The sequence below is a fragment of the Beta vulgaris genome, chromosome 9 (genome assembly GCF_026745355.1).
Source record: "Beta vulgaris subsp. vulgaris cultivar EL10 chromosome 9, EL10.2, whole genome shotgun sequence".
Lineage (NCBI taxonomy): Eukaryota > Viridiplantae > Streptophyta > Magnoliopsida > Caryophyllales > Amaranthaceae > Beta > Beta vulgaris.
In genome coordinates this window covers 41369410-41382754 of record NC_079210.1, presented here as the reverse complement: position 1 = coordinate 41382754, position 13345 = coordinate 41369410, and the positions used below count along the sequence as shown (strand labels likewise).

Here is a 13345-nt window from a genome sequence, read left to right as displayed (position 1 = left end):
GTGTGGGATGGATGTGGCAAATTTATCATTGGACATGCACACACATGCCCACGTCGGAGGAGAAAGTGACCACACACAAGTTCTAATGAGATTTCATCCTATAACCAATTAGCAATAGGAGGATTAGCCCATTAAACTTATATGTTAGTCATTCTCTCTTTCTTTCTTCAATGTGGGACAAGCTCACATGTGGGTTTACACCTTAATACTTATTGGCCCATATTGTATTAAATGATGTAATTAGTGTACTTAGCTTGTTGGGCTCAAGGCCTAAGTATAGTGAGTTTAGTTTGTATATTAACATTTACTGTGTAATGGAAACACTAACACAAAATCATTAAACCTAATGTGTCATGGTATCGGAGCAAGGTTCCGCATAGCCTCAAACCCTTTTTTTTTCATTTCTACTCGCCGACAGTAAGGTTGCGCCACCAACATTGGCGACAACTTCATGACAGACGAAGAAAATAAACACTTCTTCTCCCTTTTACCTTGGCTCCGAAGATCAACTAGAAAAATTAATTACTCATGTGATTCTCACTGGTGACAATTATTGGCTTGAGTGAGAGCCATTATCTTATCTCTTAAGGCTCGTTGGAAATTTGTATTCACGGATGTAGAGATGGCCACTGGTGTGGGCTGGTTTGCAGGCCCTAGTGGGCCTGGCCGAGATTTCACGGCCCAGGATCGGATTGTGAATTTCACGATTTGGGCGAGCTAGTCCACATGCTGAAAAATCTTGGCCCACATCGGTTTGTTACCGATTTTCACGGTTCGGAAAAGGGGTTTTTGAGGTTCGTGGGCCTACTGGGCTGGCGGACCGATGAGAATTTTTTCAAAAATATTTAATCATTGGAATAATTTATTATTGTTACATAAAACATTTAAAATTAATTAAAATATATACAATTATTAATATTAATGAATAATTTGATTATTTGAATTTGATTGAATTATAATATATGAAATTTGATTAATATATATACATTTTGATTAAAATATACACAATTTGATTGAATAATTACTTGGGTTGGACTGGTCCAGTACATGGGCTAGGATGGACCGGTTTCCTAGACCGGGTCGGACGATTTTAGTAGTGGGCTTTCGTGGGTTGGGCTCAAAAAATCTAGCCTACGGCCCACCCACCAATTTCACGGTTCGAGCTAGGCTGGACCGGGCTTTTCGTGGGCTCAGCCCACACGGTCCAAGAAGCAAGCTGGGCTGGATTGGCCCGTAATGTTGGCCATCTCTACGTGGATGGTACCATTACCAAACCTACTTAAAATAAAAAACTCCTTGACTGGGGAACCGTGAATTCCATGCTTGTTTCATGGATTTTGCATGGTATGGACACAAAACTTGCCGCCTCTATCCCATTCCATGATGAAGCGCAGTGGGTATGGACATACTTGTAGAAGCGGTTTTGTGTTGGTAAAGGACCGTGTCTTCAACAAATTTAAGCGTTTACTGTTGACTGCAAACAACAAGAGGCAATGTCAATCGAAGAGTATTTTACTCGTTTAATGGGGTTATTTGACGAGTTGGCTCGTCTAAAGCCTCTTCATGGCTGCATATGTAATCAATGTACGTGCGGGTTGGCCGAAAAATTAGCCGCAGATCGCGAAGAAGAAAAGATCCACCAATTTCTCATAGGGTTAGATGATGACTTGTATCGCACGACAAGGAGCAACCTCTTGTCGCAGTCTCCTCCGGCTGATTTGGACCGCATATGTCAGACCCTTGTTCAGGAGGAAAGATCGAGGGAGATTGTAGAGGGAAAGGTTGTTAAGAATGATGTGCATGTGTTCGCTATTCAGGTTGAAAGGGGTCGTCCGCGGCTCGCAAGGCCGATAATAGGGCAAAGCCGGTATGTTTACATTGCAAGAAGAAAGGCCACAAGGTCTCTACGTGTTTTGATTGCACGGTAGACTCACGTGGTGGGAGGAAAATTTGGTGGGAGGAAAATTTGGTGGAAGTTCGAAGGTTACTCCCCCCTCTGCTGTTCTTTCTGCTTTGTCGAGTGCCCAACCACCAGCAGCGCAAGTGCGTACGGGGGCGTCGGATGTTGCTCGTACCCTTGGTGGTGCTGTTAGGGCTCACGTAGTTTTACCCGAGGATAGCAGTCCCATCGGCTCAACATGTGCCCCACTCGTGGACCTGAGTTCGGCTCAAGTCTAAGCCTTAATGCAGCTCATTAATAACGAAACTACAAAAGGTGTTCGGATGACGTATACGTATTTTTCTAGCCATTGGATTATTGACACGGGCACCTCTCATCATGTTACTTGTGATATTACGTGTCTTACTCACGTAACTCCGATTGCTTACTTTCCGGTCGGTTTGACAGACAGTACTAGTGCGGTTGCTACCATGGAGGGTCGTGTGCCGCTCACACATGGCCTAACTCTTCATCATGTGTTATATGTTCCTCGTCTTAATTACAATTTAATTTCGGTGTCGCAAATGATTGATGTATCTAATTGTCAAGTAAAATTCACTTCTTCTTTATGTGCTATATATAGGACCAACGTCAGGGACCCTAATTGGAGCAGGTGAGTGGCGTGATGGACTCTATTTTTTCCGAAGCATTCCTATTGTGTAGGCGGTGACAATTTCGGGGTTATCCGAGTTCGAGTTGTGGCGTCGTCGTCTGGGTCATCCTTCAGATCGCGTTGTCAAGTTAGTTCCTGCTATTAGTTCTAGTTCTTCTAGGAAGAAATTAAATAAAGCTTGTATTACGTGTCCACAAGCTAAACAAACTCGTGATTGTGTTTCCTACTGGTGATAATAAAGCATCTCGTATTTTTGAGGTTATTCATTGTGATTTGTGGGGGCCTTATAGCACACCTCCTTTTGTGATGCTGTTTATTTCAGCACTTTGGTGGATGACTTTTTCCGAGAGGTGTGGGTCTATTTGATGCGAAATAAGGAGGTCGAGAGTGCTTTATGTCTTTCTTTGCCATGATTAAGCGTCAATTCGACTCACTAGTTAAAATTGTTAGAACTGACAATGGGACTGAATTTAATTGTTTATCTAATTATTTGGACACTCATGGTATTCTCTTTCAAACCTCATGTGTGGGAACCCCTCAACAAAATGATCGGGTTGAGCGTAAACATCAACATATCTTAAATGTCAGACGGGCCTTAATGTTTAAGGCTCATTTACCTGTTAGTTTTTGGGGAGAATGTGTTACGGCCGCAGTTTATTTAATTAATCATACTCCTACGTGTATTTTGAATGGTCTCACTCCCTATGAGGTACTAACGGGAAAATCACCTCCCTTTGATACTATGAAAGTGTTTGGATGACCCTATTTTGCTTACGATTAATGTGCTAAAGGTGATAAATTTCCCCCTAGGCGTCGTCGATGTGTGTTTGTGGGTTATCCCAATGGAAACAAAGGATAAAAATTATATGATCTTGAGATCGGGGAGTATTTTAATTCTCGTGATGTGCAATTTAATGAAAATGAGTTTCCCTTTGAGTTGGATGGTGCTCAAATTGAAAATGAAATTTTGGGCTATGGGTTGGGTTTGTAAAGGCTCGCGAAGATGGGGTAGGTCATCCCACATATGTTACGACCCATTATGCCATAGTGGGTCATCCTACATCTATTGTGGGTTAGTCTCCTACTGTTTTACTTGATACTGATGCCGCTCTTGGAGTCTTGATCGGGGTTTGCATGATAAACATACCTCAATATTGCTACGAGATTTTGTTACTGATATGGTGCGAAAAAAACAATCCATCGTCATCTGCTACCTCTTCTTCAAGTTCCTCAGGTTCCTCAGGTACGTTGTATCCTTTAGCACATTTTATGAATTGTGATAAATTTTTTGTGCGCCACTGTCTTTTTCTTGCAGCTGTTACTACAAGCATTGAGTCGAGGTCCTTTGTTGAGGCCATGCGGAATCCTGGATGGCGTGAGGCCATGCAGAAAGAGATAGGTGCTTTGGAAGACAATGCTACATGGGACATGAAAGATCTTCTTTCTGGTCATAAGGCCCTTGGGTGTAAGTGGGTCTATAAAATGAAATATCACTCTGATGGTTCTGTTGAGCGCCTTAAGGCTTGCTTGGTTGTTTTTGGCAATCATCAGGTTGAGGGTCTTGACTACAATGAGACCTTTGCTCCCGTGGCCAAAATAGTGATTGTTCGATCTTTTCTAACTGTCGTTGCTGCCAAGAATTGGGAGCTGCATCAGATGGATGTTTATAATGCATTTCTTCATGGTGATTTAGAAGAGGTTGTGTGTATAAAGCCTCCACCGGGTTTCACTCCTTCGAGGCCTGGCATGGTTTGTCGTCTACGAAAGTCTTTATATGGTTCATGTCAGGCCCCTCTTGTAGGTTCGCCAAGCTTGCTACCTCTCTGTTGCGCTATGGTTTTGTCCAGTGTTACTTGGATTACTCATTGTTCGTGCTCAGTCATGGTCGTGTTAAGCTCTCGGTTCTTGCCTATGTTGATGATCTTATCATCTTTGGTAGACTTTGTTACTATTCCTTCTTTTAAGCAGTATTTGGGTGATTGTTTTCATATGAAGGATCTTGGTGTGTTGAAGTACTTTCTTGGGATTCAGGTTGCTCGTGGGACTGGCGGCCTATTTCTGTGTCAGCGCAAGTATACATTGGACATGATTTCTGAAACTGGTCTTATGGGTGCCAAACCTGCTAGCTTTCCGATCGAGCAAAATCACGCTCTTGCCCTTGCTACTGGTGACTTGTTGACTGATTTGGAGTCTTAATTGACGGCTTGTTGGCCGTTTTATATATCTCTCCTTCACTCGTCCGGATCTGGCTTATTATGTTCATATTTTGGCTCAGTTTATGCAGTGTATCCTTCTCAGTGCACAGTGTGATCTCTCCTTATCGGGTTGGTGTGATTCTGATTGGGCGAGTTGTCTTGTTACTCGTCACTCTTTGACTGGGTGGATCGTGTTTTTTTTTGTCTCTCTCCTATCTTTTGAAAGACCAAGAAGAAGCATATTGTTTCTCGTTCTTCTGCAGAGGCCGAGTATAGGTCCATGACGGACGTCACTTCTGAGTTAAAATGGTTGAAAGCTCTTCTCGAGAGCTTAGATGTCCATCAACCTCGACCTGTGTCTCTTTATTATGATATAGTATATCTGCTCCGCACATTGCGCAGAATCCGGTGTTTTATGAGCGCACAAAACATATTGAGGTGGATTATCACTATGTCAGTGATGCGATTCGGGATGGTTTCACTACTCATCATGTTCTCACTCATGCTCAGCTAGCCGAGATTTTCACTAAAGCATTCGACAAATGACAATTTCTTCATTTGTTGAGCAAGTTGGGCCTTTTGAATCTACATACTCCAACTTGAGGGGAATATTGGCCCATATATTGTATTAAATGATGTTATTAGTGTACTTAGCTTGTTGGGCTCAAGGCCTTAGTATAGTGAGTTTAGTTTGTATATTAACATTTACTGTGGAATGAAAACACTTAACACAATCAGTAAACCTAATTTGTCAAGATGTGTTATATTTTTAAGTCCATAATTCTATAAGACTTGATTAATCCAAATTTAATTAATCTACCCTTTTAGTTGCTGGTATCATTTCTTTTAAGACTTGAAAGTGTATCTCATTTGGCACGTCAAAAAAAGGGAAAGAAAGAAGTACATGTCACCTTTCTTTGCAAATTGCATTTTTCCTTTTATCCTTTTCCCTTCTTTTCTCAATCTATTATAGCCCCCAATAACATACAATTGATCACACAATCATACAATCGAAAGTGTAACATGATGCAATTTTTTTGCATCAATAAGATTCTTCCATTTCTATTTCAGATTTTACAGAAACTCAAGTTGATCAGGTTATCTTTGAAGAAGAATTAATCCATTCTTTGACCAAGGGAGATCATGGATGATATGATCAACTTCTTCCACCTTTCTGCCTCTTTTCTTCAAGGCCAGCCGCTTCGTTCAGCATGTCGACAGCATCCTTCTGCATATCTAGCTTCGCAAGAGCAACTGACTGCATATAGAAGGCCGTTGGCCAATCAGGGTGCACACATTGTGCTTGCATTGCATCTCTTAGGGCTGCATCTGCTTGGTCATTCATAAGATAGCACAAGCTTCTCCTTGCATATACAGTCGGTGAGACCATAGTCCCTACATCTATAAACTGGCCCATAGGAGAACCCAGTAAAAAGAGAAGATGTTAAGATTTATCAAACCCAATATTAACAAGCTTTCTTCAACTTGCTTCAGTTGAATTTCACTTTTCAGAACTTATTAACCCTGAACCTATATAAACGCATCTAAACTTTTATGGACTTATTAGACCTTACTTTATTTCTTGTATGAATGTACCTTATTGAAACTAATTAGTTGCTATCAACTTCAATATGAATGCATTGACCCTCAAGAGCCTTTATATGAATTTCTGGCCCTCAACTTCAACTTATAAAATAAGGTTGAAGAACCTTAATGCCTTAATGTCAATGTCAATCATTGGCTTTGAGTCCATTCCTTATCTCCTTGGTACTTTTATCTTGTCCTTTTTTCTTTAGTTCTTTCTTTTTTCTTTTTTTATGAGTTAAGAAAAGCAACCAGAAAAAGCCCTTTTTTCTTGTCCAGGTTGGCGGGTCGGGAATTGGCATAACAAGAGATGAGGTAATCATGAGGGGACACGTTTCAGGTAAGCTGTAGTTCATACCACATTTAGGTTTTTGCCTTGTAATAACTCAAAGAAAACAGCATTATTCAAGGAACATGCACATACCTGAGAGTAACAATCAATAGCTGTTTTGAAGTCTTTGTCCTTAAAGGCATAATCTCCACGTTTCCTAGCGTCTAGCATATCTCTCATTTGTTGGGTCCATTCTTGAAAAGATAGCTGAACCAATGAAAACTTGAATTTTAAAAAGAGAGAAGCAACGGACCAACACATTAGAATACAAGCTACGGTTGTACCTCATTCGTTCCCTCGTCATCTCTGTAGTGTGCCATAACCAGTATTTGATGAATTGCTGTAAGATCCATCCGAGAGCATGCTTCGCCCATTGGCGAAAGAGGCCGCTGTGGGGTAGGAGGTGCTTCTTCTTGCTGTGATACCCCAAGCATCACGTACGATGCAACCTGTATGTCAACAAATACTGTGTTCACTAGTGAAAGAAGCTCACATGAAGTATGTGAAAAAGTATAATGTGCAATTGTGCAACCTACTATGGTAGATTTTACAAATAAAGGAAATTAAGTACAGCTCTGATTCAGCATGACTGCTGTATGCAACAATGATAAAAGTTTTAAAATGTACGTTTGATGAATTTCTGGAAGAATAATGCACAAGCAATTTTTTTACAAAAAGCAACTAATAGGACCTTACATCAGGATTAGTATTCAATGGCGCGAGCGTTGAAACAAGATCCTTGGTGTTCGGGCGCTCCCGAGGTTCATATTGCAAACATTGAGAAGCCAGATTAACAACTGCAGTAGCTTCTTCAGTGGAAAATTTGCCCTCTAGATGGGAATCCATTAAAAGGATATTATTATTGCCACGTATCATATCGAGGGCCTAAATGAAACAGAGACGTTAAAAACGGTTACATACACTGCCCAAATACGAGCTTTGGTTTAACATGGGAATCAGTGATGTCTATCCTTTTCCAGAAGATCATCCAGCTTTTATCCACATGAATAAAAGTCCCCAAATCTATAATCAAGTACTACATTGTTAATGTATATTGATGTAGGCAATATTCTATAATAGGCTGCAATTCAGGAAGATGAACTCGTACAAAGTGGTTTAAGGAAGCACATTTTCTAGACTTCACTCTTAGCAATAGCTCTTGGACTTTTCAACTTCTTGTGTCAAAATGGGTATTTTAAATAATATGTTGCAGAAAACAAAACAATATCAAACAAAGAAAGTACAGGATCAGATCCAACTCTTAGGGAGAAATGCACTATGGCACATGTGACTTATTGAATACATGTGTAACATGGCAGTGACATGTGTACACAGTCAGGAGAAACTAGTAGCGTAGTAGGTCATCAGTAAACTGTCTACCTAATTCAGGTTTATGCCATTAGTAATGAAGCTATAAACACAAACAAAGCTTCAATAATCATCCAGGCACTCATGTAAGACTATGTAACCAAAATTCACTTACATGACTTGGAGGTATGTGCTTTCCACTCAGCAAATCCAAAAGAATTGTACCAAAGCTGTAAATAACACTTTCAGGGGTAACTTTCCCTGAAATTTTGAGATAAAGAAAGTCAGAGGCAATGCATGTTAGAATATTAAACCCCAAAGCCCAGCACATAGGAAGCTAAAGACAAGTTTTTTTAGAATGAAGAAGCTATTGTGCAATGCAAGGACTTACATTCCACATTTTTAGTTACAATACTACATAGCTGCTTAGGAATACTGGTATGCTAACAATGTGGTCAATCAATGAGTACAGCATGTCACAATGCCCAGTCAGAAGTATACATGGACCAAAATGAAAAGAGAATGCAGAAAGTTTATGTTAGGCTTAAGCCCAACGCACGACAAATGTGATCTAGTGACGGAAGTTTACATGACATCGCGGTGTCACCCAACATGAGCACAAAAAAGAAACATCAGGTTTTTTGGTTGCTGCAGAAGGTTGCACACCATTTCTGACAACATACTGACGACCCAATCTGTAAAATTGTGTGGTACATTGTTCCAAGTGCTCCAGAAAGCCTGGTATTTTCATTTATCTTTTGGTTTCAGATTCATAAGATGTATTATGCAAGGGAGTGCTTTAATATGATAAGTTGCAATCCTATGACTATTGTTATCTGTAGATATTGATTTAGAATGGTGCAGTTGGATCTTAAAAACATAAATTCCGAGGGTTATGTATGGTGGTAGTGTGATTGACATTGTATTGTATACTTATCTAATTTAAAATTAAGAGTTCTCATATTTCCCAAATATTCCATGTATTTTCTAGTCAAAATAAACACCCATATTCAGAAGCATAAGATGAAGCATGATAAAGCATATTGCCAAAGAATAATGACACTTCCCAGCCACGATTTGGTCTAACCAGTTTGAACGGAGTGAAGCTTCGAGACTGACATTTTATACAAGGAGAGTTCTTGGTTAGTTGGACAACATTCTCCAAGAAAGGGTTTCCCCATTTTCCTATGTTTGGTTTGTAAAGGGTGGAAAATTGTCTCCCACATGTTGACAATACTTAATAGTTTTCCAAGGCTGGAAAACATACCATCCATCTTTATCCCATTCTTTTCGTCTTCCTTTTCTATCTAACTTTTATACAAGGGACCAAAAAAAGGAAAAATATTTAACAATTATGTATTCCACCCGAACATGCTATTTGGAAAATTATTTTCTGTTGAAAGTTTTTCTGCCAACTAAACGGAGCCTAGATTCAACGCTCTAGTCCCTAATAGGACATCTGTTGATATGAGGTAATCTATGAGGCCTAAAAGCTGTCTTTAGCAACATATTTAAATCATTCTATAGCCTAGCTGAACTTGCAAGGAAACATATTCACATATCCCGATGCCTTGAAGAATTTCCTCAATTAGCTGCTCATAGACCCTGAAATTAACCACTTCAAAGTGAACACTAATTTAGAGCTTATCATTGCTTCTGCTTAAACCAAAGTGTCATAATGCCAATGCATTTCCAATTTCCATTCACATAGAGAGAGAGAGAGAGAGAGAGAGATCCATAGTAGCTACATGAGAAGTCGACAAGTCCAGATGTAACATGTTCATATTGCCCAAACTGAATTTTCATTCCACATATCAGTGTCTTTTGTAAACAAAATGAATGAAGTAACAAAAGGAGCATAAAGTATGGTTGTCAATCACTCAATTCTTTTTAAGAATTTAAGAGCCAGAAGGCTAACCAAAATTTAGACAAACACTCAATCCTTTTCAAGAATTAAAAAGGCTAACCAAAATTGAGGAAGTACTTACCATTTCTAAGGTACTCTGGAGGGGTGTAGGCAAGATTGGTGCTGTAACTTTTTCCGTCCCTACTGTTTTTCATTAATCCAAAACACGAAAGTCTAGGATCACCATTCTACAACAGCCATCATAAAATCAAAAATCAAGTAGATGTGTGTAATTCATAAAGAGACCAACATATTTGCATAATAAAGTAAGAGAAATCCAGATTTTATGGATTTTGATGATCCTACCTCATCAAAGAGAACCCTGTAAGCATTTAGATCATGGTACAATGGACGACCTTCAGTACTACAGTAATCTAAGGCTTCAGCAACATTAAGAGCGACTCTCAATCGCATTGCCCACTCAATTGTCTGATTTTCCCCTAAGGAGCAAGACAAACTTAGGCATAAGATAAAATAACACAATTATAAAATTATACAAATTGATTATCACCAGATATAGCCATCTAATGTGGATCAAAAGACACAACTCATTAATTCGGCAACAATGGGAACCTGAGCTCAAATGACAGTAAATGCCAACACTCTTCCAGCCATGCTTAGCACATGATACTCTCAAAGTTATGATTGGCATTCACACAACTTTAAAAGGCTTCAAAGAAAACCATTACCAAGTCCAACACAAAAACAATACCCAAAAGCCAGTTCCTTTTCCTTAAAAGCAAGACTTTCCAACTCTAATTAGCGTAAACGTCATCAAACAACTATTAATACATCACATTAGGTTATGATTGACATGTCAGACAAAGATGCAGCAGGTATACCATTCTTACACTTCAATTTAAAAGTTGGATCATTTATTAATAGTTATGACCATAGAGGTAAACTGTACTTCTGTTAAAACATAGAATCAAAATAACAACTCAAGTCCTCATTCATGCCCTACCTAGCAGGCTAGCAGCAGATAGCATGCAGCAATGTTCATCACACACGGTTTTCAGATATCATGAACAAGCAATATAAACTCGTGAGCACCATCAACATGACCAATCCGCTAGATGCTAGTTACTTAGATCTTACAAAGAAGCAAGCAAACATCTCTTACAATGCCAAATAACTGCAGTCAACCATCATAAATTCATACATAGATCTATCAAACAATTAACATTGCATATGCTTAAACATTTAGGCACAAATCTTTTACACTCCTAGGAACTAAACAAACTTGATAGATAATCAATGCAGCCAACAGAAACCATAATATATTGTAGTTAGTATGCCCTCCATATGGTGGAACACACAATAAATACTTTTTGCGACTCATGACAAATTTATGAGGGAGTGACAACCAAATAAGAAACAAACAATAGCATCATTTAATGATTTAACACCTATCACATGGAGTCAGAATAGAGCATAAATCCCATTCTCCACATAATTTACATTGGACCACCAAGAGGCATCTGCCTTACCATATTAGAATCCAAAATGTGCAGAAACATGTTTGCCCATAAAAATCATAACAAACATTTAAGTCATTCATAGACCAATATTCTCTTTTGCATAGACTTCCCCCACACAAGAAGATTTGTAAAATCTATATAACATGAATAGAAGTACCCCCAAATTAAGAAAAAGAACACAAGGAATTAGCAACAAGTAACAAGAAAGGATGAAAAAATTACAGTGGAACAAATGTTTGGCAAGAGTATCATTAGGCATGAATTCAGCAACCAGCAACCTCTCATCACCATCACAGCAATATCCAATTAAATTTGCAAGTCTTTGGTGCCTCAATTTTCCAACTCCCCAAGCCTCCTCCTACAAACATTGCAACCATCCAAAATTCATAAGAATAACAGCTTATCAAGCACTAAAAGAACAAAAAAAAAAAAGAAACAAAAAAAGAAGAGAGAACCTAAAGTCTAAAACATAGACAATAGTTTCCTCATAAATGCATCACAAACTTTTAGTAAAAGAACCTAAAACCCAAAAAGAAGGAAACAAAAGCAAATGTATTAAATCTATAAAGAACAATACTCACAAAATTCCAACTTACTTCACTAAATTTAGAAAACACAAAAGCACAAAAGAAACAATGTATCAACAATTTTAACAACAAAATCACCAAACACCCAGATAAAATTTTACCCAAAATAACAATGTAGCAAGCACCTCAGCCCAAAAGAAATCAACTTTACATAAAACCGACAAAAAAAAAAGAAAAAAAGAGAGTAAAAAAGGGAAAAACCGCAAATTGCTTAGGATCAGGCCAAGCTAATTTGGTAAACTTCTTCACAGCAATCCACTGTTGATTTTTGAGGCGGCCTTTATAAACAAGGTTAGGTGCTTTTTCACCACTTTCTGACACTATAAATTCTGAATTAAAATTATTTGTTGCCGATTTTAAGTCAGCAAAAGAGAACTCTGCAAAGGCAGGAACACCACCACCAACACCTCCACCACCGACACCGCCAACAACGTCAGTTGACGGCGTTTGCTGGTGGTGATGAAGTGGTTGGTTAGAATTGGTGTTTTTGGGGTGTTTTTCTGGGTGGTTTTCTGAAGATTGGCAACAACCCATGATGAAGTTTTTATCTTTCTTTCAGTGGGTGTTGCTAATTTTGTGTTTTTAATGTTGGGTTGTTGTTGTTTTTGTGGCTGTTGCTGTTGCTGTTGCTGGATTTGTGTTGGGTGTTGTTGTTGTTTTTGTTGTTGTTGTTGCTTGATTTGTGTTAAGTGGGATGCTTTTTGATGGGGTGTTTTTATGTTTATGTCAGAAAAAAAAGCATTTGAGTAAGGCTGGCAGAAGGGCAGCTTTGTTTGAGGTGAGCTTCAATCAGTGAGAGAGAAGGAGAGAGAAAATTATGGAGTTTTGTCTTTACAATTCAACCCAACCGTGTGCATATTCACAAAGGAGGGAGAGGCCAAAAAAGAAAGAGAGAAAAAGAGAGATTGAGGTGGGAAATGGGAAATGAAAGTGGGAAAATAGGAATACATGGTGAGATTCTTGATTTATAGTAGGCTATAGCCTATAAGCTAGTGGGTGTATATTTTAGTGAGTAGTAATCTTATTTCATGTGGAATAGTTTAGATGTGTTTGATTGGAATACAAGTGTAAAGAATTGATGAAGCTTTTTAAGATTGTACTCCTACTTAAATATAATTGGAAGGTTCATATAGATGTATATTATTTGCATAGCAATAATTAAAATAATATATCCCTTTAATTATAGAGTTGGGTATGAGTCGGATTGACAAAAAGATGTAATTTTTTATGAGGTTGATTCAATGAATATGAGCTTATACTCGCGCTAGATCAGCACGTGAGGACAACACATTAGTGGTGTATGAACGTTATTTTCAAAAATCTACATGAGTTTGACATTAGTGGTCCCTGTATATTTAATTAGGAGAAATGTAAAAATTATGAAGGGAAGCCTGTTGACAC

The 13345-nt window shown here is 38.6% G+C and overlaps 1 protein-coding gene across 1 annotated transcript; it reads right to left on the bottom strand.

The window, feature by feature from the left end:
- Positions 1–5659: 5659 nt before the first annotated feature.
- LOC104903836 (serine/threonine-protein kinase BSK1) lies at positions 5660–12893 on the bottom strand. The gene is made up of 9 exons (XM_010691962.4): positions 12146–12893; positions 11580–11715; positions 10183–10316; positions 9959–10064; positions 8146–8231; positions 7359–7547; positions 6947–7111; positions 6756–6869; positions 5660–6155 (listed from the first exon to the last, which is right to left on the bottom strand). The coding sequence occupies exons 1-9, from the start codon at positions 12476–12478 to the stop codon at positions 5904–5906; spliced, it is 1515 nt and encodes a 504-aa protein (XP_010690264.1). The 5' UTR covers positions 12479–12893; the 3' UTR covers positions 5660–5903.
- Between the last annotated feature and the right edge of the window lie 452 nt (positions 12894–13345).